This window comes from Myotis myotis, unplaced genomic scaffold (genome assembly GCF_014108235.1).
Source record: "Myotis myotis isolate mMyoMyo1 unplaced genomic scaffold, mMyoMyo1.p scaffold_m19_p_1, whole genome shotgun sequence".
In the NCBI taxonomy this organism is placed as follows: Eukaryota; Metazoa; Chordata; class Mammalia; order Chiroptera; family Vespertilionidae; genus Myotis; species Myotis myotis.
The window spans coordinates 31,170,540-31,196,697 of record NW_023416313.1 but is presented as its reverse complement, the minus strand read 5'-3'; the positions used below and the strand labels follow the sequence as shown (position 1 = coordinate 31,196,697).

The window sequence follows — 26,158 nt, the reverse complement described above, 5'->3', positions numbered from 1 at the left end:
GCACCGCGTTTCCTTTTTTACTTCCTGAAATAAATGGGCACTCGATTTAGTTTAAATTATTATTAATTAAAACCTGGGCCCAGTGTCTTCGTTTGTTTTTGTTGTTGTTGCTTTCTGTTGTTGCTGTTTAATGGTTTCTAAATACTTTGAGATTGAATGCTCAGTGGCCATAATGAATTCAAAGCTTCCCAGAACATTATTATTAACGAATTAAAGCGCCAACGGTCAGATACTGTCTGGCAGATCCTTCCTATGAATTGCCCCCTGTGTCCCAAGCACTGCCCTATGAAGGGAAGTCACTAGGCAAGTAAAAAAAAAAAAAAAAAATTGATTTTTCAAATCTCACCTTTACTTTCACTAAGCAAAAGCCAGCGCCTGTGCCTGCAAACCTGCTACAGCTCAGAAATAACCGCCTACAAGCTTCACTCTTGCTCTGAGCTCTCAAACACTTCAGAGAGGCACTCGCGAAGATGGAAGCTGTTCTGCACACAAGACCTCAAATAAGCCAGCACCAGATCAACCAAAAACATTTGCATTTCATTTTGCAGGTGTACCAGACTGGCTATAAGGAGGGGGTGCTGGAGAGGGACGGAATTTTGGCAGCAGTTTCGCCTTTGAGAATATAGTTTATTCTCACCTAAAGTTTAAATTACTTTGTTCTGCCTGTGCACACAATGGGGAGGAGGAGGCAGGTCGAACCATAGAGGGGCTTATTGCAGAGGGATGGTGCCCATCATCCCTGGGGCATGTCGGAGGGAACATTTGCCAGGGATGTCAGCACATAGATATCTGATTTGCTCTCTTCTGACATGCCATTTCCTCTTAGGTTGGGGAGAATTGTGATCTTCCAGATAAAATTCCCAAGATTTCCTTTTTATTTATCAGTTTACTAAAAGCACTATCCTTTTGCTTTTGCTTACTGTAAAACTTATTCCTGGATGAGGACCATTAAGTGATATTAAAATCTCCAAGAGCAAAAGAACTGTGTCAAAATCATGCCTTTTCCATTCTCAGGCCACTTCCTTCATCAGAATTTTTTCTCCCCAATTCCCCAGCTCACTGAAATTCTGCCAAATCTAATAGAAACTCCCTCATGCACCCCTTCCTCACCACCAAACCCAGAAGGCATCTTACCTCTCCTAATAACTCTAGCACTTCCTGCTTCTTTATGAACCAAATCATATACCCCATTCAGTTACTTTATTTACAAAATATTGAAGCCCATCCATGGGAAAGACCATGTTTCAGTTATTTTTGTGTCCCGTTCCCCCATCCCGAAATCTAGCATCCATCCGATACGGAAGGAAGGAATGTTTGGTGAAGAAATGTCAAACATAATGGAGTGGTGGCGTAACAACAGATGCTCACTAAACTCGGCTACTCAGGTGGGTCTTATCACTACAAGGGGTTTGTTTCTGTTTTGCCGGGGGCGGGGGGCTAGAAGTGTGGGGCTAGAGCTGCGTTGCTAGAGATAACTTCAGAGAAGTGGGTGTGGTTCTCCTTTCCCACCACCCTCTCTAAAACAAGGTTGAAGCAAACATTTTAATTTTTTTTATTTGAAGGGACAGGACCTTGTTAGCCTGCCTGGTGTCCACATGTCTTGGTCCAGCCCTGTATTCAAAAGGCATTGACTAAATATTATTTGTTGAATAAATAAACATACTTATTTATGATGAATCATACTAACCTTTTTCATTTTCAGAGGTGTTATTGCTATCTTCTTCCCTTTGACAGAAGTATTAGTCATTCTCTCAAGAACTAATATAAAAGGAAACTAATCTTATTTTTCCTACTTTTAAATTGGGAGGAAAATTAATACCTGCAGTGCCCTCTATACAGTACTGAAATCCAGACTATTGGATCAGTTTCTCCAAATCACAGAGTAAGTTCCAGAGGGAGCAGGGACCTGTGCTGAGATCAGTTGACTAAGGTGTCCCACTCTCTATAACTGACACCTAATAGCCCATTTTCTTTAAAACAAACAAAAAGACTACCTCTACTTCTTTCTAGGTCAGTGGTTCTCAACCTTCTTAATGCTGCAACCCTTTAATACAGTTCTTCATGTTGTGGTGACCCCCAACCATAAAATTATTTTTGTTGCTACTTCATAACTGTAATTTTGCTACTGTTATGAATCGTAATGTAAATATCTGATATGCAAAATGTATTTTCATTGTTACAAATTGAACATAATTAAAGCATAGTGATTAATCACAAAAACAATATGTAATTATATATGTGTTTTCCGATGGTCTTAGGCAACCCCTGTGAAAGGGTCGTTCAACCCCTAAAGGGGTTGCGACCCACAGGTTGAGAACCGCTGTTCTAGGTGATCAATTCCTTAGTCCAAAGTAGCATAAAAATCAGTTTGGGGTTATTGCAACAGGTTCTCTTTCTACCTACAGACTTATAATCACCTCTTTGATAGGCTACTGTTGAATTTTAAAATATCAATCATAGGATGATTTTGTATAAAATGATTAGATACCTACCAGGCTCATACCAATACGGCTACGGGGGCAGATGGGACTTAAACTCCTGCTTCGACTTCGGCTTAGCGGTCGCACAGAATTCCACTAAAAAGAGAGAGAAATATAGTCAATTGTTCATAAATGCTCACATGGCTTATGACAATATGCATATCCCACCGGTAGAGAGGTTTTGCTGATATGATTACATTTGCCCATTACTGGTCATCAGCATTAGGTATACATACTCCTTTCGTTTACTACAGCTGCCCAATATTTGACAATAACTTTAGAGTATTTCTCAAATAAAATCCCATTACAATGAACTTTGGGATATTCAAACTCTTGGTGCTAGTAGAATTCTGTTTTGATGAATAAGTTGCAAAGTGCATTAAGTTTGCAAGTGTTGGAGAATGTAAGCTCCCTGTGGGAGGTGTCTGAGTCTGTTTTGTTCACTGCTGAACCCCAGCACCCGTGTTATAGATGACTACAGAGCAACTATTGTTGAATGAAATGAATTGAGTGACTAAGTAAATCACCATTGCTGTCCACCTACTCTTCAACTAAATTAATCAGTAAGAAAATAGATATATACATATTCACTATAGTGAGATCCCACTAATAAAAAGCCTTCTTAAAAATTTCCCTTCATTCAACCCTTTCCTTCTCCAAGTTCTTCCTTTTAGGGCAGCGGTTCTCAACCTGTGGGTCACGACCCCTTTGGCGGTCGAACGACCCTTTCACAGGGGTCGCCTAAGACCATCCTGCATATCAGATATTTACATGACTATTCATAACAGTAGCAACATTACAGTTATGAAGTAGCAACGAAAATACTTTTATGGTTGGGTCACAACATGAGGAACTGTATTTAAAGGGCCAGAAGGTTGAGGACCACTGTTTTAGGGTATTCTCATTTTGTATGAGGAGTTTAAGCTTAGGCAAATGTTGGTGCCATGCTTGATGAGAGCAAAGGAAACTAAAAGGCAAGTGCTAATAGTGGCTACTTCTTCTTCTTCCCTTCTAAATTGTACTGCAGACAGTCTACAATAAGAATCTTTCAACGGGAGTGATTATCATAGGGGCAAGAAGCATGGTTTATGAGCTCATTCATTGCACAGCACATGTGGTTGTCAGCACAGCACAACCCAACTTCTATGGGCTCAACTTTCATTGCACAAAGTGTTTTATTGAGATACAGTTAGCTGGAGTGGGCTGCTTCCGCTGCGAAAACCCTTGTCTTGAGTTCTGTTACAATGCACGACTTCCCTCCTCCCCTCTATGGGTGAACGCTGCCTGAAACACGTCCCCTGTTCTCCAGCTCAAAGAGTGCAGAACAGAAGTCACCCGGATGGTGGCTTTGATCTGGACTGAGGAGCTTCACTTCAAATTTGGCTTAACTCTTTCCAGGAAGGGCAGGGTCAAAACTGCATCATGTTCACATCGTGTCCAGCACTTGTGGGCACTAGTTCCAATACCAAGTCACACTAAGACTCTATTTTGAAGGCTGTCCAATTATTTAACATGCTCAAAACATTCTATAGCCACCGTAGACAAGAAGCTAACTTCCAAAACTGATTGGACCCTCTCTTCCACCTCCTCTGCCCACTTTTTCTCCATCCCTCCCCTCTCCCCACATCATACCAAGGAGAGAAAAATGGCACATTCATCATTTCCTGAAATGGCGACTTATCAGTAAAAATTTGGCAAACTCTTTCTTGAAAGTTTATCCCTTTTAAATGCTTAGCGTTACAGAGAGCCTCTCATAAGATGAGCTCAAAAGGTTTTGCCTTTGTAATGGTTTAATATTTCTAAGATAGGGGAGGCAGGTAGGACTAGTTCTATCTTATAAATAAAGCAACAGGCAAAGAAATAACTGCCAAGAAATTATGAAGAATTGTGGACGAATCAAAGAAAAGAATCTGCTCTCTCCCAGCCAATCCCTTTCCTCTCCTTTGCATGAAATCTTATCAAGCAACTCTTTATGAGCTTCTTTTATAGAATCTCTGGGTGTATAAATGTTCTCGAACTTGTGAATCAAACACTTGGGACGAATTGTCACAACGCAAGGCCACCGTACAAAAGCCCCTCTCTTGGTGACAGCTTCCCCCTTCATAGCGACGATGTCATTCTCCATGAGGGCAGGCCACACGTGATAGAAGACCAAGGGTGCCGTGAAATCCGAGTCATAGCTGCGACGGTACCTATTTGAAACACACAAAAGAAGGAGAAAGAGAAGTGAAGCAATTAGGTAGCACAACCGGAAGAGGGGAAACAGCCGTGTAAATTTCCATTTTGATTATGCTTAGAACTAGATAAACATGGATCCTGATTCTGTTATTAAAGAGATGGTTACAGACCCTTAGAATAGGAACCAGAGATAAGGAGGATCCACATGGACTGACTAAGAACAAGTCATGCCAGGCTAATCATGCCCTTCTCTTCTCCAGATTATAAGAGTTGCAATTCAGGGAAATGCTAGAGACCATGTGAAGTCCCATAGGTTTCCTACAAGATTTTTCATGCTACCTTTGTGGACAAAACAGGAGAAATATAAATGGATGATTAACTCAAGTAGGTGGGTTGGAAACTGGTTCAAGGATCAGACCCAAGGAGAGGTAATTAATGAATCCATGAGAATGTGAGTGAAGGTGCAAAGGGCTTTCTCTCAATCCCATGATAAACCGATATTGTCATCAATGATTTGCATGAAAAATCACTCAAAGGTGGGGAGTGGGTCAAAAAAACAACAACACAGATCACAGTATCAAAAAATAGCTCGCCTGGCCAGTTTGGTTCAGTGGTTGAGTGTTGACCTATGAACCAAAAGGTCATGGTTCGATTCCTGGTCAGGGCACATGCCCAGGTTGCAGGCTTGAGCCCCAGTGTGGGGCATGCAGGAAGCAACCTATCAATGGTTCTCTCTAATCACTGATGTTTTTTTCTCTCTCTCCGTTCTCCCTTCCTCTCTGAAATCAATAAAATACTGTTTTATGAAATTGTTCAATTGGCTGGGGAAAATAAGCTAAATCTAATAAGACAGCATGTAATTTGGATACCTATGGGTTCCTGCAATTAAATATTAAAAAAAATTAACTACAAAGTTAGAGGTAATGAATGGCTTACATAGCTCAAGTAAAAATATAATAACAGATTTCAGTTGAACTCAAAATGAGTGAATAGTGTTATATGGGGGGCGGAGAAAAAAACTTTAAAAGTTAGCTGACAGCATGGATGGAACTGGAGAGCATTATGCTAAGTGAAATAAGCCAGTCAATGAAGGAAAAATACCACATGATCTCACTCATTCAGGGATAATAAAGACCATTATAAACTTATGAACAATAATAGATACAGAGGCAGAGCTGCCTCAAACTGATTGTCAAACTGCAGCAGGAAGGCCAGGGAGGGTTGGGGGGCAGGAGGGAGGGGGGTAAGAGATCAACCGAAGGACTTGTATGTATGCATATAAGCATAACCAATGGACATAAGACATTAGGGGGAAGGGAGGCCAGGGGATTGTCAAGGGCGGGGGGAAAAAAAGGACACATATGTAATACCCTTTGTAATACTTTAAGCAATAAAACAATTTTTTAAAAAAAGTTAGCTGAATTAATAGAGAAGAAGAATGGAAAGAGTGTTGGTCTCTCCAGACTGGCCAGTCAAACCAGGGGACTGCATTCAGTGTGGACACTCAGTTAACAAGGGATGCTCAGCAGAGCATGGAGCACAGGCCAAGGAAACAGATATATTTGTCAAGAAGTCTCAACCCCCAGCCCCTACATATGGAAAAAACATGAAGGCGTGAGGCCAGAAGGAGGAGAATTTGAGTAATTGCTTTTAAATGTGTGAAAGGCTGCCAGAGTTTTTTAAAAAAAAATTTTTTTTTTTAAGAATTATGCTTGTGCTGTGAAGTCCTAAAAGGAGAACCAAATCCAATCGTTACTAAGAACTCCAGTTTCCGCTCCACAGCCAACCAGGACAGTCCACAGGATGCTCCAAGATGCTGCCTACTCCCCCTGATAAAGGCATGCAAGCAGGAGGCCCGCCAGAGGTTTAGGAAATGTGCGGACCTCATAAACCAAAATGGATGAATATTTCTTTCTTTCTTTTGTTTCTTTTTTTTAATCCCCACATAGGATATCTACACTAATAAAAGACAAAGATGCTAATTGACTGTACCTTCGCTACACTCACCAGCCAATCAGAAGAGTATGCAAATTAACCCAACAAAGATGGCCACTAAATTTGCATACTGCAGGTGGGGCGGGCAGCACCAGACGTCGCCCACAGGATCCGGGCTGCAGATCGGGGACCGGGGAGGTGGGGCAGGCAGCGCCAGATGCCACCTGGGGAGGCGGAGCCGGTGACCGCCCCAGCCAGAAGCCTGAGGCCTGGGCAGGGGCAGAGCCTGCCATCGCACAGGGCTGGGGGACCCTGCCCAGGCCTAACACCCCAGCCAGAGGCCTGAGGCCTGGGCAGGGGTGGAGCGGGCCATCAGAGCAGGCTGGGGGTTCCCTGCCCAGGCCTAATGCCTGGCCAGAGGCCTGAGGCCTGGGAAGGGGTGGAGTGGGCCATCAGAGCAGGCTGGGGGTTCCCTGCCCAGGCCTAATGCCTGGCCAGAGGCCTGAGGCCTGGGCAGGGGTGGAGTGGGCCATCGGAGCGGGCTGGGGGTCCCCTGCCCAGGCCTAATGCCCTGGCCAAAGGCCTGAGGCCTAGGAAGCAATCAGAGTGGCCTGGGGGTCGCCTGCCCAGGCCTAACACCCGGCCTAAGGCCTTAGGTCTGGGCAGGGGCCGAGCCGGAGATCGGTGTGAATTACAGAGGAAACACCTATTCTGACCGTTCATTGGCTAAGCTCCCTGTATGCCACTGGTAATATTCTTAGTAACTTGGGTAATAAGAATCCAAGAAGGTGATGTAGGGTTTTTCCACCTCACTCCTGGAGAAAAAAATGAAGGTCTGCTGCTGGAGGGGCTAAGAAATATCATATCCTGCCCTAGCCGGTTTGTCTCAGTAGATAATGCCTCAGCCTGCCTACCTCAGGGTCTGGGTTCAATTCTGACCAAGGGCATGTACCTAGGTTGCAGGCTCCTCCCTGACTGGGGCCCAGGTCAACGTTCATGCAGGAGGCAACCAAGCAAAGTGTTCCTCTCACTTTGATGTTTCTCTCTGTCTTTCCCTTTCTCTTCCACATTCTCTAAAAATCAATGGAAACATATCCTCAGGTGAAGATAAAAAAAAATAATAAAGAAATGTCATATCCTATGAAAGACACATCTAAAAAATGCCTAAAGTAAGTTGTCATTTTTTCATGGTGAAGGGACTGGAGTCCATGTTGATGAAAACACCTTGGTCGCTGCGGTGACTGGCAGTGGCTGCAGCAGCGGGGTGATGGGGCTGGTGCCTGCCCCTGATCAGCCTGGTCACCTCCCACAAAGGGAGGCCAGACTGCAGCTTAGGCCCGCTCCCCAAGGGGAGCAGGGAGCGAGCCTAAGCCGTCAGTAGGACATCCCCTGAGGGCTCCCAGTATGTGAGAGGGGGCAGGCTGGGCTGAGGGACCACCCCCCCCAAGTGCACGAATTTCATGCACCGGGCCCCTAGTGGTTAGATAAAGGAAGCGGGGGGGAGAGAGAGAAATATCGAGGTGAGAGAAACATCTATCAGTTGAGTCCCATACCTGTTCCCAACCCGGGAATCAAACTCGCAACCTTTTGGTGTATGGGAAGATGCTTGAACTAACTGAGCCACTTGGCCAGGGCAAGGGGATGAATATTTCTAAATGGGAACAGGCATTCTCTAAGAGAAGAAGGAATTTTTTAAAAGAGGGATGCAAATATGTTCTCTAAGAAAATCAGAAAGACCCAGCAGCAGTGTAATTCAGCTCTTCCTTGAGTGGAGGAGGCCAGGGGCAGTCATCTGAAAGAAACAAGGCAATGGCAAGAAAATATGACAGGCTGTAAGGCACTTAGAAACACCACCGCTGTGATTTGCATCAGCAAAAGGTATGTTAATTATGCCTCAATGGGTCGGGGGCTGCACCAACCCATCCCTCTGCAGCCTGAATGAAGACCCAGAGCTAGTGTCTCCTGTGTGTACACAGTATGCTGGGCAGTGTCCGTAAGTTCTTTATCTGAGTGATTTCAATGAAGCTTCTACAGCCCTAGGAAGTAGGGGTTGATATTTCCCCCATTTGACAGAGAAGAAATAAGGAACAGAACAATTAGGTGATATGCCCAGATTGTACAGCTAGTTACTGGTGGAGATGGAACTGGAGCCCAGGTAGCTTGACATCTGGCCTCCTCCCAGATCATCTCTAGCTGTATCTTAAGATCTCACAAAATCCCAGGAAAATGTTCCAAATTAACTTAATTTCTTCTCATTTATAAAGGAAATATTTACCATGATACACCTGGTAGAAACCTAATGGTCCCAGATAAAAGAGTCAAGAGCATCATTGTCAAATGTTAGTGTGCATAGAGAATACTTGGGTGCCTGCTAAATTACAGATTCCCAAGCCCCACTCCAGACCTACTGCATAAAATATCACGGCATGCGATCCAGGAATCTGCAGTTTTAACAAATATCTTGAGCAATTCCAATGCAGGTGATCTATGCACCATACTTTGAGAAACCTGGTCTAAATAACGCAATAAAAACCAATAGAAGAAAACAACAATCTGATTTTAAAATGGGCCAATACTCTGAATGAACATTTTTCCAAAGAAGATATACAGATGGCCAACAGGTACATGAAAAGGTGCTCAACGTCATTAATCATCAGTGAAATGTGACTCAAAACCACAAGGAGCTGTCACCTCACACCTGTTAGGATGGCTATTATCAAAACGACAAGAAATAAGTGTTGGCGAGGATGTGGAGAAAAGGGAACCCTTGTGCAATGTGGCGGGGGTGGGGACATAAATTGGCTCAGTCACTATGGAAAATAGTATGGACGTTCCTCAAAAAAATTCAAAATAGAACTAACATAAAATCCAGCAATTCCACTTCTGGGTATTATCTGAAGAAAACAGAAACACAAATTCGAAAAGATATATGCACCCCCATGTACACTGCAGCATTATTTACAATAGCAAAGAAATGGAAGCAACATAAGTGTCCACTGATGGATGAATAGATAAAGAAGATGTGACACATATATACAGTGGAATATTATTCAGCCATAAAAAGAATGAAAGCTTGCCATTAGCAACAACATGAATGGACTTTAAGGGCATTATGCTAAGAGATATAAGACAGACAGAGAAAGACAAAACCATTATGATCTCACTTATATTCCTTATATAAAACCAAAAAACAGGTTGGTTGTTGCCAGAGGCATGGGAGTGGGAAAAATAAGTTAAGGGGGTCAAAAGATACAAACTTTCAGGTATAAAATAAATAAGTCAAGAGATGTAATGTACACCGTGATGACTATAGTTAATAATACTGTATTGCATATTTGAAAGTTGCCAAAAGAGTAAATCTTAAATGTTTTCAGCCCAAGAAAAAAATTGTGTAACCATGTCTGGTGACAGTTGTTGCAATACATAAAAATCACATCATTATGTTGTATACCTGAAACTCATATAGAGTTATATGCTAATCATACCTCAATTAAAAAGTTTTAAACAATAAACATTAATACATGCTTGTATTTATACAGTACCTTTCTTTTAAAATGTTCCAGACAGGCTCCAGGTACTTATTAATTCTCCCCAAGACCAATATGATCAATGAAAATCATATCGTCCCCTCTGAAGCCCATTTGACTGAGAAGGAAAGTGACCCCAGGAGAGGGCCCTGTCCTGTAGTAACAGAGAAGTATATGGCAGGGCCTGGAAATCAGGTAGTATCTGGTGATTTCCCCACCCAGTGTTCTTTTCCCTAAATTGTTCCCAGAAAATAGAGACGAGATCACTTATTTCTATTAAAAAGCTTCTGCTCCTGTGTCTCTTACTTGCAATCATTAAACATTTCTCCATCGGCCCCAAATGCAATATCTAGGGGTGGCTCTAAAGTCTGCATCGCAAAGGCAATGCAACATATCTCCTGGATGAAGTTACTGAGGAGGCAAAAATCAACTTCCGGAGGGAATGAAATCTTGGGATTGACATTCATGGCTCGAATCACGTCCTGAAAAACAAAAAGATGGCATCCCCTTGTTACCATCCTGTGGCCAGAAACTCTGACAGCCCCAAGGACATTATGACCGATGGAGTTGGGGAAAGAAAGGGTGAGTGAACGCAAGTTAAAAATGAGAGGAGTGCATGTGCTAAAAGGAGGAAGCCTTATGAATCGGAACGGGAGAAGATGGCAGAATACGAATGACATATTAACAGCCAGGAGAGGCTCAAAAAAACTAAAGAAAAACCCCTTAGTAGCTTTTATTTATTCTTTCCCCTTTTTAAAATTCTGGGCAAGTTATATGATAATGCCCACACAGAACTCTGACTTGTTCATAATCTATAGTAATACCAATTATAATAGCTTGCGTTTATTGAGAGTTCACTATATGCCAGGTCTTGTGCTAAGCAAATGACCTGCTTTCTTTCATTTAAGCCCCTCAAGAACTCGATGGGGTCGTGACTATTGCTGTTCCCATTTAAAGATTAGAAAACTAAAGAACAGAGAGGTTAAGTAAATGTGCAAGGTCACACAGCTAGTAAGTGGCAGAACCAGATGCAAATCCACACCTATCTTTCCCCAAATCTTAGGAACAATGATGTTCTATCTTCCGATTTTAAGGGCCCAACTAAAGAAGTAATTTTCATCTTTTTTCATCTCATGGCACACAAACTAATTACTAAAACTCTGCGGCACAGCAAAAAAAATTTATTTTTTGCCGATCTGACAAAAAAAAAAAATATAGGTATGCCCTGACCGGTTTGGCTCAGTGGATAGAGCGTCGGCCTGCGGACTCAAAGGTCCCGGGTTCCATTCTGGTCAAGGGCATGTGCCTTGGTTGTGGGTACATCCCCATGGGGGGTGTGCAGGAGGCAGCTGATTGATTTTTCTCTCTCTATGATCGATGTTTCTGACTCTCTATCCCTCTCCCTTCCTCTCTGCAAAAAATCAATAAAATATATTTAAAAATATATAGGTATAATTTTGATTCATTCACAGTGGACAGCTATTGTTGTGTTGACTGTTGTCATCTTTTTTACTTGACAATCTAAGGGAAAAGAGGTCAGTGTCCCTAACTAGTCAGGTATTTCACGTTTTAAAAATCCGTGCAGCAATCAGTGTGTTGCGGCACACTGGTTGGAAATCACTGATTTAAAGACTAGAACTAGCAAGCTCAAAATATTTCTTTCATACAATGTCTAAGAAAGAGCGAGCCATTATTGGCTGGTTCTACAAAGTAACTTGCGTGCTGCTCGTTTCTGCTTTTCCATTACCTAAAGAAGCACTGAATGGGTTCCTGAGTTATTGAAATTCCATGTAAATATCATTAGCAGCAAACTAGCCCCAAGAAGAGACCCAACACTTACGTTGACACTGTTTTGGGAATCGTATAGATCAAGGTGACAAATTATATAATCCGTGACGGCATCCTCAAAGTCATTTGCCCCCATATAAGATGGTGTCAAAGATTTCCTTACGCGGATTTTGAAATGTCTGAACGCCATTTTAGCTACATGGAATGCCTCCTGCACATAAAAATTGCAGCAAATTTATTTGGTGAGACGAGAGGAGCAAAGAAGTTCAAAGCAAGGAATGAAAAAATTCATCAAAAATTAAACATCATATGGGTTTTCTGACAGCTAAACACAAATGGTCAAAACTATTTTTAATCTAGGAGAAAATATATCTCTCAATTTTGAAAAGGATATAAATACAAATAAGACCATTCACGTTCTCTCATTTTAAGACAGTGGACCATTGTTTTGGTAATACAGAGTGCAGGACGGTACAGAAGTTCAAGGAAGTAAATCACCTGTGGTTACATAAATATTTGGAAGATGCTAGCTGATGCTATCTATGATCCCACAGTAACACCATATTACTTGTCTCTTAAGAAATAAGAGAAAAATTATCAATTGAGTGTTTACTATACATAGACACATAGCAGGTATTGGGCATGTTTCTTGACATATATTAATTCATCAAACACTTATTAAATGCCTGTTATATAGTCAGCACTGAGAAAACCTAGTTATACATGCAATACATGGCCTCTATGCTCACAGAACTTTAACCAACCCCGTAAGAGATTCTCAAACCAGGCACTGGCAAACTTGTTTCTGGAAAGAGCCAGATATGTATTTTAGGCTTTGCTGGTCACATACTGTGTCGCATTTTTTTTAACAACCCTTTAAAAATGTAAAACTATTCTTATAGTCTTAGCTCTTGGGTGGTATTTTTCTTAGAAATTTAGGTCACTGTCAGATATGGCCCGCAGGTCCTAATTAGCTGACTCATGACATCAATTCATAAATACAGGATAAAGGTCAGTAGATTCTGATCATTCTGCTCTCATACCAATGTCCTGTTTTATTTAATATTTAATTGTTCTCATGTTGAACTCAGTATCTCAATATGGTACCAAAGGAACAACCCTTAATTGCTTTGGGAACTAAGGATTACAGATGAGCACTTTGTAATCTGCCATATTCAACTAGCTATGTTCCCAGTGTGGGTAACTACTCTTCTGATCTTTCGAAGAACAGAAGGAAGTCAGTCAAATGATAGCCATTAGCAATCATATATACACTGGTATATCCATGCCCATTTTGAAGATTCCATGCACATCGACTAAGGTATATAACCACTCCAGATTATCCTATAATTATAAACCCTTCAACAAATGTCTGGTCAATATCAATATATTAATACATATGAATAGTTACTGATTGTGAAAAAATGATTCATCCCAAATACTTGCAATGGATGGAAGGAAGGAAGGAAGGAAGGAAGGAAGGAAGGAAGGAAGGAAGGAAGGAAGGAAGGAAGGAAGGAGGAAAGAAGGAAGGAAGGAAGGAAAGAAGGGAAGGAAGGAAGGAAGGAAGGAAGGAAGGAAGGAAGGAAGGAAGGAAGGAAGGAAGGAAGGAAGGAAGGAAGGAAGGAAGGAAGGAAGGAAGGAAAAGGAGAGGGAGGGAGGGAGAAAAGGGAGGTGGGAACGCATGGAAATCCCATCCTCTTGCGGGGACCTCAGGATCTAAGTCCTTTTCAGCTGTGCTGTTCAGTTTCCCGAACCCACTGTCCCGCGCGCGCCCAGAGGTCCCCCGCACCCACCACGGTGGCGATGTAGATGATGCGCTGCACGGTCTCGGCGTTGTCGATGCATTGCCGCAGCATGCACTGCGCGTCCAGGCGGGCCTGGGAGTAGGCGTCGCTGAACCGGGACAGGAGCGCGGCCTTGCGCGCCGCACTGGACAGTTTGGCGCGGTTCGGGGACGGCGTCCTGATCTTCACCATCGCGTTGGAGGGGCTGCCCGACCGGCTGCGGCTGCCGCTGGGGCTGCGGCTGCGGCTGCCTCTGCGACTGCGACTGCGGCTGTGACTGCGGCTGCGGCTTTCGCTGCGGCTGCCTCTGCGGCTGCGGCTGCGGCTGCGGCTGGGGCTGGGGCTGGGGCTGCGAGCGCCTGGGCTGCGGCTGCGAGCGACCGGGCTGGGAGACTGGCTCCGGGCGGACCTGTTGGGAAGCAAGAATCAGCGGGGAAACACTCGGATTCACGTTTCTGTCCCTCCTGGACTCTGCTTCTCCCCACAGCAACTGCAAAGGAGGCTCAGGAGCCGCGGGCCCTGCAGGCCCCGAGAGCCGCTGCCTCCGGGGCCTTCCACTGCGCCTGACCCGGGCACCGTCTCCACGCGGCCTCAGATGGGACCACGGACATGAAACAAGACGCGTTGGCCGGGCGCAGGCCGCTCGGTAAAGCACGCTCGCTCCTGAGCACCTGTTTAGCCTGTCGCAGCCGGTGAGCCCAGCATTGATGGTTGGCCACGTTACGGATGAGGAACTGGAAGCTCAGGAAAGTTAGTGGGGGCCCTGGAGTCACACAGCCAGGAAGCCAGAGGTAAAGGAGAAGCCAGTTGTCTTTGCTTCGTGCCCCAGCCTTGGCGAGCTTATGGTATAAAATGAGGTGCACACTGAGCAATGAGGAAATCTGTGCTGTAGTTCCGGCCCCACCGCGTCACCCCAGAAGGAGCGACTGAAATCCTTTCTCCCCTGCGGAGCTTCCGGCCACTGTTGCGGGCTGGGGTGGAGGATGGGGGGTGGGAAGAGCAGGTGAGCTGATAATAATACAGGTGGAAGTACTTGGCGAATGGAAAGCACCATATCAGTAAAACGTTTATGGCCACCAAGTACAATAGAAATTACCAGACTAGCTAGCCCAAAGGCAATGGGCTCCCCCCCCCAAAAAAGGAGGTTTTGTAGAAGAAACTATAGGGCAAGGTGTGTGATGTCACTAAACTCAGAATGAGGCAGAAATGCACGCCAACAGGAGCCAGCAGCAGCGCAACACTGAAGGAGTGATTCCCCACCATGAAAGACCAAGGTGACATTTAGGGACATGGGGACCGGGCATGGGGGCGGCTTTAGTAACTTGAATCGGGGCATGTTATCAGGCTGGGAAGGGGAGGGGGGTAGCCAGCACAAGGAACGTTGCAACGACTACAGAGAGAAACACCCTGCTTTGTCCTCACTCAACACTGTTTGAACGGCCTGCCTTAGTATCTGTCCGTCGGTAGAAAGGGATTCCACAGGAGCAGGTACCTACACCTTCATCAAAGGGAACCACCCTACAGTAAAACGACAGCTGGTCCTCCCCGGGGCTCACTCTCGGGCCTTAAGAGAGCGGCCCCTCGAATCCTGGAACATTCTCGCAGTATGGGGACCACCTCTTGCCTTACGGGCTCGCTCAGCTCTGGTTTCAAGCCGAAGAACTTCCCTTTCTCACATTGCTCAGCCCCATGCCTTACGCTTCCGCGTCAGCCCCACACCCACGAGTGCCTGGATTTGGCAATCCAGGAGGTAGTTTCTCTCTCTCCGAAGGGTCAGATAGAGAAGACAATTTACCATTCAAAGCTTCCCGTATTGTTGGGGTCTGGGTTCAAGGGAGTCACTTTGCTTGGTTTCCCAACCACAGTAATAGTTACTGTGTTGTTTCACTAGCACAGGCACTAAGAGAGAAGCTGTGTGAGAATGTGTCAGACCTTCCTTGGAGGGCAGACTTTTCGGCCGTCAGAGCAGCGATCTCGTCCTTCAGCGAGCGGACCTGCTTCTCATAATCGGATATCACTTCGGGGTCACACCGGTCACGGTCACGGTCACGGTCACGGTCACGGTCACGGTCACGCTTGTCCAAGCCGGAGATGCGCTTGTCCAAGCCGCTGCGCTTTTCGGAGCTGCGATGCTCTGACCGCCTCAACTCTGAGATCCTCCACTCCGGGCCTCTGGACTCCGCACCTCTGGGCTCCGCACCTCGCTCTGAGCTCTTTTGCACAGCGGCTCTATGCGCTGAGCCTCTCTGGCGGGACTCCTCCTGGGATTGAAGAGATTTAAGCCTGAAGAGAGAAAAAAAAATTATTTTGTAAGTCAAGAAAGAAGCGAGGGAGGGAGGAAAGGTAATAAGCAACAGTTGGCATAGTACTTAAAACAGAGGCTACTCTACTTCGTGTGCCATTATTGCATTGGACAACTCTAAAGGAAATACATAGGAGCAAACACAGATTAGCAAAGAGTAGATTGCAGGGTCAGGGGGCCACTCCACCTCTGCAGCTTGCATTGGAAAATACTTCCGAAGAAAAGAAAGCTATGCAGACCCTCCAGCAAAAGCAGAGTGGACCTGTAGTCATATTGTTCTAGATTGGGCTGATATGAACCACACAAAATTCTAGAAGCATCTGACCTCCAAAACCTAGTCCAGAAGCTGGGCAAAGGTGTTATGAACTATGGGGAGAAACTACAACGGAAATTGAACAACACCTACAAGACTAGGTGGCAGTGTGGACCTACGAAAATAATGTATTACAGAAACAAACGGAGGTTCAGAAATAATATTGGCATCCTCATAAAGATACAAAGAGGCATGGCCATCGTAAAACGGGAGCAAAAGCCACACAAAGAGGACATGCTGTGATGAAAATGACAATGGTGTGAGACGGAAGTGTAAGGGGTAAGATTGAGAAGGATGTAGAGAAGCTAAAAACGCCAACAGCAGAATTCAAAGCTGTGCTAGAAGCAGTAAAGAACAGAATCACTGAGTGATCTGATCAATGCATTTGAGAAGGTATATCAAATAGGAATAAGAGATTAAAGTGATGAAAGGGGAGATTTATGTGGAAAATAGGAGAGTTCTCCAAGCTAAAATTTAGGGGGATTCCTGAAGAAATCAGAACAATTGGAATGTGTGTGAAGCAACAGAACAGTATTCATATATTAAAAAATATATAGTATATATTATATGTTAAATATAATATAAATATATATTATATAGTATATTATATACTTAAAAATTATTATATAATATATATAATATATATTTTTAATACAATGTTTACTTGCTCTTTGGGATGGAGGGAAAATCAAAATGAAAATCAAGGAAGGTATATAACCTTAAATTATCAGTGTTTGTTTTCCCCTTCTAGAAATTTATCTTTAGAGAATACCCAGAAATTTAACTAAGATTTGCTACAGAAATCATCACAACGTTATTTCCAATGCTGAAAATTGGTATCAAAGTAAATAGTTGATATTAAAGAAACACCCAAATGATGGAACATGATGCACCTATTCAGAAGTAAGTTCTGCAGAAGGTTTGTTTGTTTGTTTTAGTAAAAGGGGGAAACAATGTTAACTGAACAATTGGGGTCCAAAGTTATAAACTTACACTTATTTTGTAGCCTTAACTCTATTTCTAATGTATGAATTGGAAGAAATGTCAGATGGTAACAGTAACTGGTTCTGGAATTATGAGCGGGTCTTTAGTTTCCTTTATATTACACTGTGCTTTGGAAATTCTCTCCAGTAGGTAGGTAACGTTTTTGAACAATATATAAAACACTAATAAAAATATTGTTCCCTTTCCTCTTTGATTGTGAACAGATTCTTTCGTATTGTAATGGAACACCAAAAAAGCGAAATGCAAAGATTAATCAGCAGGCTGCAATGCTCCTGTCTTTTTTATTTTTTTCCTTACTGCTTTTTTAGCTGATTTATTTCCTCCTCTGCAGCCAAAAGGGATATGGCCGAACTGTTCTTGGTTGCTTCAAGAGTCTTTGGAGAGTCAGGCAGACTGTAAGAGAAATCAGTAACTAAAGACAGATTTTCCAAAATAGGCAGACTTTCTAAATCAAGGCATAGGTTCCTTCTCTCTTGGGAACTTTTGGCATATGATATAAATTCGACATAAACAAGATCAAATTATAAGACATCTGCATTCAATCAGGTGATATTACAAATATTATAATGCAATTATATGCAAAAGCATTCTAACATCCTTCTTCAATGTCAAACACAAAGAAATTATAAATCTACTACCCCCTAAAAGACTATGTAATAATTATTCATATTAAAATGTAAAGGATAAAAATACTTGTTCAATTCCTCCTTCTCACCCTCCTAATTCATTTGCTCTAATTCAGTGGTCAGCAAACTGTGGCTCACCAGCCACATGCGGCTCTTTGGCCCCTTGAGTGTGGCTCTTCCACAAAATACCACATGCGGGCGCGCACGTACAGTGCGATTGAAACTTCGTGGCCCATGCACAGAAGTCGGTATTTTGTGGAAGAGCCACACTCATGGGGCCAAAGAGCCGCACATGGCTCGCGAGCCGCACTTTGCTGACCACTGCTCTAATTATACCAAGTCCCTACATTGCCTTACTCTATAAAATCTTCATTTTTCTGTAATATACTAATACCTATTCTGATTACTTTGCACTATAAAGCTGAATTTGACTTAATTTTTCGACTTCCTAAATATAAAAAAAATGTGCTCACCTATAAAGCCCTCCACAATTATACTTGACTACCAACTATTTCATGTCTTCCTGCCTCTAACTTCCATCACTTACTAAGCACGAGTTTCCTGCGTTTTCTGCATAGCTCAGTTACTGTTAGTTTTAATGACTCCCTCCATTGTAGATGTCATAGTAAATTATACTATTTCTTTACATCTGTCTAAATTTAAAAGGAAATGGGAATGTACTGGATGGCAATGGATGAAGACCAATGGTCCTCAATTAAGTTGCCCCAGTGCAGTGAGAGACATGGGTTGGCAAAGGTTTCTTGACTTAGCTGACCCTACCTCCCTGGAACATCGCTTTCACCAAAGTCCTGCGGCTAAGAGAGAGCAAATGCTATCTAAACTCACCGTTGTCCTCATCCTTCAAGTGCTACTCTCTACCACCCTTAACTCTCTCAAGAAAAGTTTGTCTCCCCTTCTCTGGGGCTCCTTTCACACTCAGCTCACACTTACAACCTCATTACAAACACACTGTGAACGACTTGAGGGCAAAGATTTTATTTTATTCATATCTTTATCCCGAGCACCTAAAACAGTGCCTGTCACAATGTAGATTTTTCAAACACACACACACACACACACACACACACACACACACACACACATAAAAAAAAACAAACCCTGAAAATTAATGAACAAAATGTCTAAAGTCTAAAACAAAGCCATAGTTGCAATGACTCCAGGCCTACTGGAGGTTGACAGGAAATTGTTGTGATCTAATTCAAATATGAACATGTTATAATTTTTTAAAAGTATATATGAGGAAAGTAAACATTTTATTAAGAGAAAACTGTAGAAAATTAAAAGAACAAGATAGACTAAGAAATGAAAGAGTATGAACAGGAATAAAGTAGGTTTTTTCCCCTCTCAAAACATGGCATATATGTGTGAGTACATTTACATATAAGCAAACATACATGTTAATTTGGTAACCTTGGCTGACATACAGAGAGAAAAGAGGAACATTCATGTGCCAAGAATTGTTTTAAGCTGATGAGCAGCTTTTTAAATATTTTATTATGGACTTACTCATTCATTGATCAAATTACTGAGAATTTACTATGTGCCAGGCACAATGCTGGCTGCTAAAGATACAACAGTGTCAAAACATCAACACAAATATGCAGTTCATCAGAACACAAATATGCAAACAAGTGTTTAAATGTTCCAAATTGTGGAAAGTGCTATTGTTAGGTCATCGTGAAAGGGAACTTAAGGAGGGGAAGAAGAAAGACCCTTTGCTGTATAGTGGTCACGAGCAGACTCTGAGAAAGTCACATTTAAATTGAGGCCTGAAGATACTCAAGAGGCAGCCTTGCAAAGAGCCCGTGGGAGACTGCCATTGTTCTGAAGGAACACAGGCAGAGGCCTCACAGTGAAGAAGAAATGGACAGTAGACTAGGTGAGGGGAGTCTGACATGAGATGAGGGTGAAGCCAGAGGTGGGGTCAGAGCGTGCAGGGCCCTGGGAAGGCTGCTCACAGCGTGTAAGCAGAGTGATGACTTAATAAAGTAAAAACACATCTATATGTTCTATGTGAGAAATGGTTTGTAATAGAGCAAGAATGGGAACAGGGAAACCAGTTGGGAGGCAATGAGTTGAGGCAAGAGGTATCAGAAGCTTGAACCAGGGCAATGGCAGTGCAATAGAAAGAAAGGGACCAGTGTGTGGGATGCTTAGGAGGCAGATTCAACTCTATTCTAATAGACTGGGTATAGGAAATGCAGAAAAGCGAGACTCCTAACCAGAGTCCAGGCATAAAATCAATGAGTATATTGCAGTCTTTCCACGTCTAGAGTTCATCAAGCCTGGGCAGACCTGTCCGCACTCAGCACTGTATTGGAATCTGCACCTTTGTAACTGAGTCACAACCAAACTGGTCTCCTTGAGGACAGACATGGGAACCTCCTTGGGTGGGTCACTCATTCCGCCACAGGTAACACCCTGGCTTTAGAGACAGAGGTAGGCAGAGTAAGAGAAGGAGGAGAGAGCTGACTACCACAGAAGGTGGGGAACAGCCTTCATCATGTGTAATACCTTCAATAAAAATATAATATGAGCCACATCTGAGTTCATAACAAAAACAAAACCAGGAAATTCAGAGAAAAGCAACAAGCACCTTCCAGTGTGCAACTTTCAAATGGACGGTGGGGAATAGGGGCCGTTTACACAGATAAAGAGAAACACACACATGATCAAGCAAGTAGGGGAAAAGGTATATTAAAGGGTATATGGGTGTTTCTAGTACTATTCTTTCAAATTTTCTGTATTTGAAATTACTTCCAAATAAAAAGTTTTAAAAATGCATACAGTCCTTTTTTCTTAGTCCATGGTGCCCCTTACAGCTAACTACTGATCCATAGTGACAAGAGAGAGAGGTAGGAACCTGGCTCCTATTGCTACTGATAAAAGAGAGAATCAGCAAGCTCCCAAGCAACCATAGGCAAATGGAGAGACCTGGTCATCAGCAGCAGAGGCCAGTAAATGCCCCCAGGCGGCCTAACCAGACAAGCCACAACTCAGCCTCCAGCGGCACAAGACGTCAGTGTCCCAGAGGAACTGAGGCAAGAACCCAGCAGGCAGAACACAGCCAAAGGCCCTCTCCTCCGGCCCCAGCATCCCTCACTCCTAGATGTCAGTCTAAGGAAGCAGGAGGGCAATTAGACCCCTTGAGAGAGCAAACACAGCCCCTAAGGAAAGTCTGAACTTGGAATTAACTGAATATTTACACAAAAAGAACTACCATAAACCAGAAAAGAAGTGGCACATTTAAGGATCCTCCTCGCCCCACTCCAGATCAGCTGACATTAGTTGAAATGAGTTGTAGAAATTCAGAGGAATTATCCTTTTTGTACCTTGCAGTTGTAAACTTTGTTGCAGCTATAAAACTGCTCATTGATGATGGCTCCAATTAGAAAAATGCATGGGGGGAGGTGGGGTGTGGAGATGCATGCAAGCACACACAAAGAAAAAGGTCTGGAGTAAAATATACCAAAATATTAACAGGGATGAGATAACAGATGATTTTCATCTTTTTTTTTCTTTTGATTTTCATCTGCATACTCTTATTTATTGTAATCATTTTGAGAAAGAAACTTGTATTTTCTAATCAGGCAATTTTCTAAGTCAGTAGAGATGTTTTCTATGAGGAGGAAAGCTCATCAGAAAACAAGGCAGAATGCCATACCCTATTCCATTATTAGCCTGAACTAGTTAGAAACAGAATCCCCTGTTTCCCCATACATGTCAGCAATGAAATGATGCTGTGGGAGGAGAAATACCTTATTGATTGATGGGCTCCTGTTAGGTGTGTTGAGTGCAGTTTCATACACACAGGTCTATCTTCCTCAAGTATGACCCAAAGTTTTCAATTTTCTTTGCAGTGATTCCTTGAGCTTACTAGCCTGGTTTTGTACATACCAGGCATCTGATATGCTGCCTGACACTGCTTAACTTTTTAAAATACTTTTTTATATCAAATAGTTATTCCAGAATCTTGAATTATTCATCATTTAAAAAGTCTGATCTCTCAGTCCCACCCCCTAAGTAAGTACAACAAACAAATACATGCAGCCTGCTTTCATCTTGCCTTTGCTCTCTTTCTCTTAATTTTTCTATTTACCCTCCTTAACCCTTTCCCTCTGCATCCTTTCTCATTTCCGTCCCTGAAAATAGATTTTCATATAACAATTTTCCTCTGTTTATAAATATGGGCTGACAACAGGCCTATGGAAAAGAGGGGGCTCCAGGAATGGAGCCAAAGGGACCAGGGCCTTAGGGATCATATGGAAATCCTGGCCCCAAACTCAAAGACACTGACTCCCAACACACACACATAAACACACACACACACACACACACACACACACACACCATATTACTTATTACTTATTAGCAAATGCCTACATTTTACATGAGTTTCCTTTCACACTTAAAAATTAAATAAAGAACAAACAACTCTTTTTGGGAAAAGATAACTTGCATTCCTCTTACTCGTCTTGAATCTGGTTGATTTGATTATGAGTTGAGCTCAGCTCCACTTCTAATTGTTTCATCTCCCGATCTCGAGCCCCAGCCTCTTTCTGTCTCTCCCTTTCAAACGTGTCCTAGAAAGATACACATGTCAAAAAATCGTCTGAGTACATGAAATAGCAGAGACAGGTTGCACAAGTATTGTGCTGAACAAAGGCAGTCAAGCACAAAAAAGCATATAATGTATGTTCCGTTCACTGGCAGACAAAATTAACCTGGAACGATAAAAGTCAGAGGAGTGGTTGCCCTGGGGGCAGAGGGGCATGCTTGGGAAGTGGCACAGGCATGCTCTGGAGTGATGGAAATGTTTTAGATCTTGATAGGAGTGCGAGTTACCTGGACATGTGCATTTGTCACAATTCATCAACCTATGGGTGCCACTGTAGGTAAGTTATACCTCGATTCTAAAAACAGACATTTAAACATCATCCTATATGTCTATACCGAGAATAACATGCATAGAGGGTAAAAATTTCAAAAGCATATGAAAATCCCCGGGGGTGGGGGGGAGCGGGGTGGAGATTGCTTTAAGACAACTGATGACTATTGTACTTACCACATAGCTGTTGCTTCTCATGCTTATCACGTTTAATTCTCACAATGACTCTATTAGGCCAGCAAAAGCATTGTCCCCATTGAGCAAATGTGGACACTAAAAAATAAAGGTTAGACAACCTCCCCAGGACTATAGAAGAGGGACAAAAATTCTGTCCGGTGACCTCCAAAGAAGAATCCTTCAGCCACTACCTCATGAGACCCTGTTGCTTAGAACAGCCTGCTCGACATGCTTTAATTTTGGAAAGAATTTTATGGAGATCCATGTAAGCATTTAAAATCAAGGTCACTAATGTTTTGCTTAGCCCAATATAATAATGCCAATGCCTTAAGCAAAGTATATGTTCTGTCTCCAGTCTGATCTTCCCCTGTTAAGACACTGACACTGTCCATGGAAACCACCAGGACCAACCACGAAATATGAGACCCTCTGTGAGTCTACCAGAACTGAGCTTTCTTCTTATCTTGGAATTTTCCAATTAATTGTATTTCACTCTTTCCGAATACTGAGCTTTCCCCATCTGATAATCTCTTTCTCTCCTGAACCCCTTGGTACCTTGTCTGGAGGACTAATTCATCGTTTAAAAGTTACTATTTAAGGCCTTGTGTGGGGCAAGCAATGTCTCAGATGTAGATCCTCCCCAGGCCCTTTTTGTAGCTGAGGAGGCTGAGGCTCATTGATTTGCCTGGTCATCCCACTAGTGAGTAAGCGAAGCTGAGATTTGAATCCAGGTTTGTCTTAAGAGAAAATTCAATCCAATATGCCCCAAAGTACTGTAAACAGGAACTCACCTTTTATGCCTGTGTCCCAACTCCCCAAGTAGAGTTGAGTCCCTCTCTAGGTCAAAACCATATCATGAATGTTTGCGTTCACAGAGCCTGACCATGGTGCTGAAAATCAAGGGGAATCCTTTAGCATCCTTACCTGCAGAGAGGGGACCTTGCTGTCAATAGGTTTTCCCAGGGAAGCAGCAGTAAAGGCGGTCTCCAGCCAAGGCAAAAGGCGTGATTTGATTACTTCCACACCATCATAACGTCCTCCTAGAAGAATCCACAAATCAGGTCAGCGAGAGAAACCCAAGCACGCCAACTCAGTCAGAGCGCACACAGAAAAGGGGTGGGGGCTGGATGGGAAAGTTCAGGACATACTCACCTTCTTGAGCTGTTGTAGTGAGGATTCCAAAGAGTTGTCCCTGAATCTTGGCAACTTGTTCAATGAATTCCAGGCAAAAACTTAGATTCTGATCACATGAGTTTGTCTGCAAAGCCAAAACAGTAGACATCAGTGTAATTCTTCTCCCCCACGGCAGGTAGACAAGGGCCTCACTTTATACCAGGGCTGCCTGGCTCTGGTATGCTCCCAGAGCCAAACACTGCTGTGCATTCATCAAAACACGGTTACCTTGCCTCCTGGGCACACAGCTAGAGCGCTTTCCCCAGCTTGTTTGTGGGGCCATGTAACTGAGTTCAGGTCCATGGGAAGGAAAGTGATGTGTGCCACTTTGGGGTGTGACCCTGAAGAAAACCTCTTGAGGGATTCTCTTCTTTTTTGCTTGCCCCATCTGCCAGCTAACTGCAGAGGACCCCAAAGGCTTAGCGGGTGATAAAGCCACAAGATTTGGGAAGCTGCTAATTGAACACTTACAAAGACTGTTACATAACTGAGAAAGTACTTGTGGGTCTTAAACCACTAAGGTTTGGGAGTCATTTTAATATCATTAACCCTGACTCATTATTACTCAACAGAATCCTGCAACAAGTCCTTTCATAAAGTGAATAAGCCTTTTATAACAGTACAAATCATTGCTCCCTAACTTACCTGCTGTATTGGTTCTTGTCCTCTACCTAAGTTCCATATGTACATAAAGAACACTACCTGTTAACAGTAAGCAGGTATTGCTGGGTTGAGGATAATGGAGAATAAGACAAAAAAGATGGGCCAGGCCATATGGCACTTGCAGACGAGTGGGGGAGACAAGAGATAGACAGTTACCCTGCAGTGGGGTAGTCAGTCTTACCATGGGGGTGAACACAGGTCTACTCAAGAGCCCATTGTCTTCGAAAGTCAGAGAAGACTTCTTCCCAAGAGGAAGTGAAATCTAGGTGATAAGACATTGGCAGACTAGGGGAAAGGGTTGGTTCAAGTGGCTGTGGAACATCTAAGCAGTAAGGGCAGAACATGAAGAAGCCAAGAGGTAGGTCTTGTCGCTATTATCCTGCTTTTGTCATCTCCTTGGTGAACTGCTACTCTTTCTCATTAGCTGAACCTCTCATTGCGTCTAATACTAAAGGAAGGGACATAACTGTAAGCAACCAACAAATCATGTGGGAGTAAACATGCATAGACTGATATGTCATCTCAAGCCATTATAAGGCACTAGTAGTGGGCACTATAAATCCTGAGACAGGAAGTGCCTCACAAGGAGGATAGAAACTAGAATAGATAAGAAAAGTTTAGATGACCTCTAGCCAAAAGTTGACAAGAAAAATGCATATCGGTATCACAAGGGAAGTGCCCTGTGGACAGAGGCTGTGCCTGCCCTGATCATTCACTGTTGTATTTCCAGCCCTGCATTCTAGAGTATATATTCAAACACAGTAAGTAACTAGATGGATGAGTGAACATAGACAATTCACTCATTTTGGATTTATTACATCCCTCCTAAGTGCCAGGCATTATTCATGCTTCTATATATAGGCTCAGTTAAGCCCCACAATAGCACACTACGAGATAGAAGTACCATTGTTACTATTCCCAACTTCAGATGAGAAAACTGAGATGCACAGAAGTTAAATAACTTGCCCAAGATTGCTTAGCTAATAAAATGTCAGAACTGAAGTCAGAACCTTAGCTGCCTAGTTCCAGATCCCATGCTCTTAACCACTAAACTATACTGACTTTTATTTTTTATGTTTTTTTTTATTGTTTTTATATGTTTTTTTTCTTTGTTGATTAAGGTATAACATATGTGTCCTTATTCCCCCATTGCCCCCCAACCCCCATCCCCACTCATGCTCTCACCCCTCCTGGATACTGACTTTTAGATGGTGATTATTGCTGGGAGTAGAGGGAAGACTAGATGATGTGGCAAAGAGGGAATGAGAAGGGGGGTTAGGGAAGGCTTCTCTGAT

At 43.1% G+C, this 26,158-nt stretch overlaps 1 protein-coding gene across 4 annotated transcripts in view; it reads right to left on the bottom strand.

Moving 5' to 3' along the window:
- SPATA18 (spermatogenesis associated 18) overlaps positions 1 to 26,158 on the bottom strand; it is a 33,131-nt gene that overhangs the window by 2,918 nt on the left and 4,055 nt on the right. Inside the window, exons 2-11 of one of the 4 annotated variants that reach the window (XM_036333739.1) lie at positions 24,180 to 24,285; positions 23,952 to 24,067; positions 22,433 to 22,545; positions 17,613 to 17,708; positions 15,628 to 15,978; positions 13,705 to 14,104; positions 11,961 to 12,119; positions 10,427 to 10,602; positions 4,549 to 4,672; positions 2,493 to 2,576 (exon numbers count right to left, since the gene is read on the bottom strand). In XM_036333739.1, the coding sequence (XP_036189632.1) occupies positions 2,493 to 2,576; positions 4,549 to 4,672; positions 10,427 to 10,602; positions 11,961 to 12,119; positions 13,705 to 14,104; positions 15,628 to 15,978; positions 17,613 to 17,708; positions 22,433 to 22,545; positions 23,952 to 24,067; positions 24,180 to 24,285 (1,725 nt within the window). Of the gene's footprint in view, positions 1 to 2,492; positions 2,577 to 4,548; positions 4,673 to 10,426; positions 10,603 to 11,960; positions 12,120 to 13,704; positions 14,105 to 15,627; positions 15,979 to 17,612; positions 17,709 to 22,432; positions 22,546 to 23,818; positions 24,068 to 24,179; positions 24,286 to 26,158 lie in introns of all 4 variants that reach the window. The other 3 variants (XM_036333768.1, XM_036333758.1, XM_036333748.1) reach the window with 3 other exon arrangements.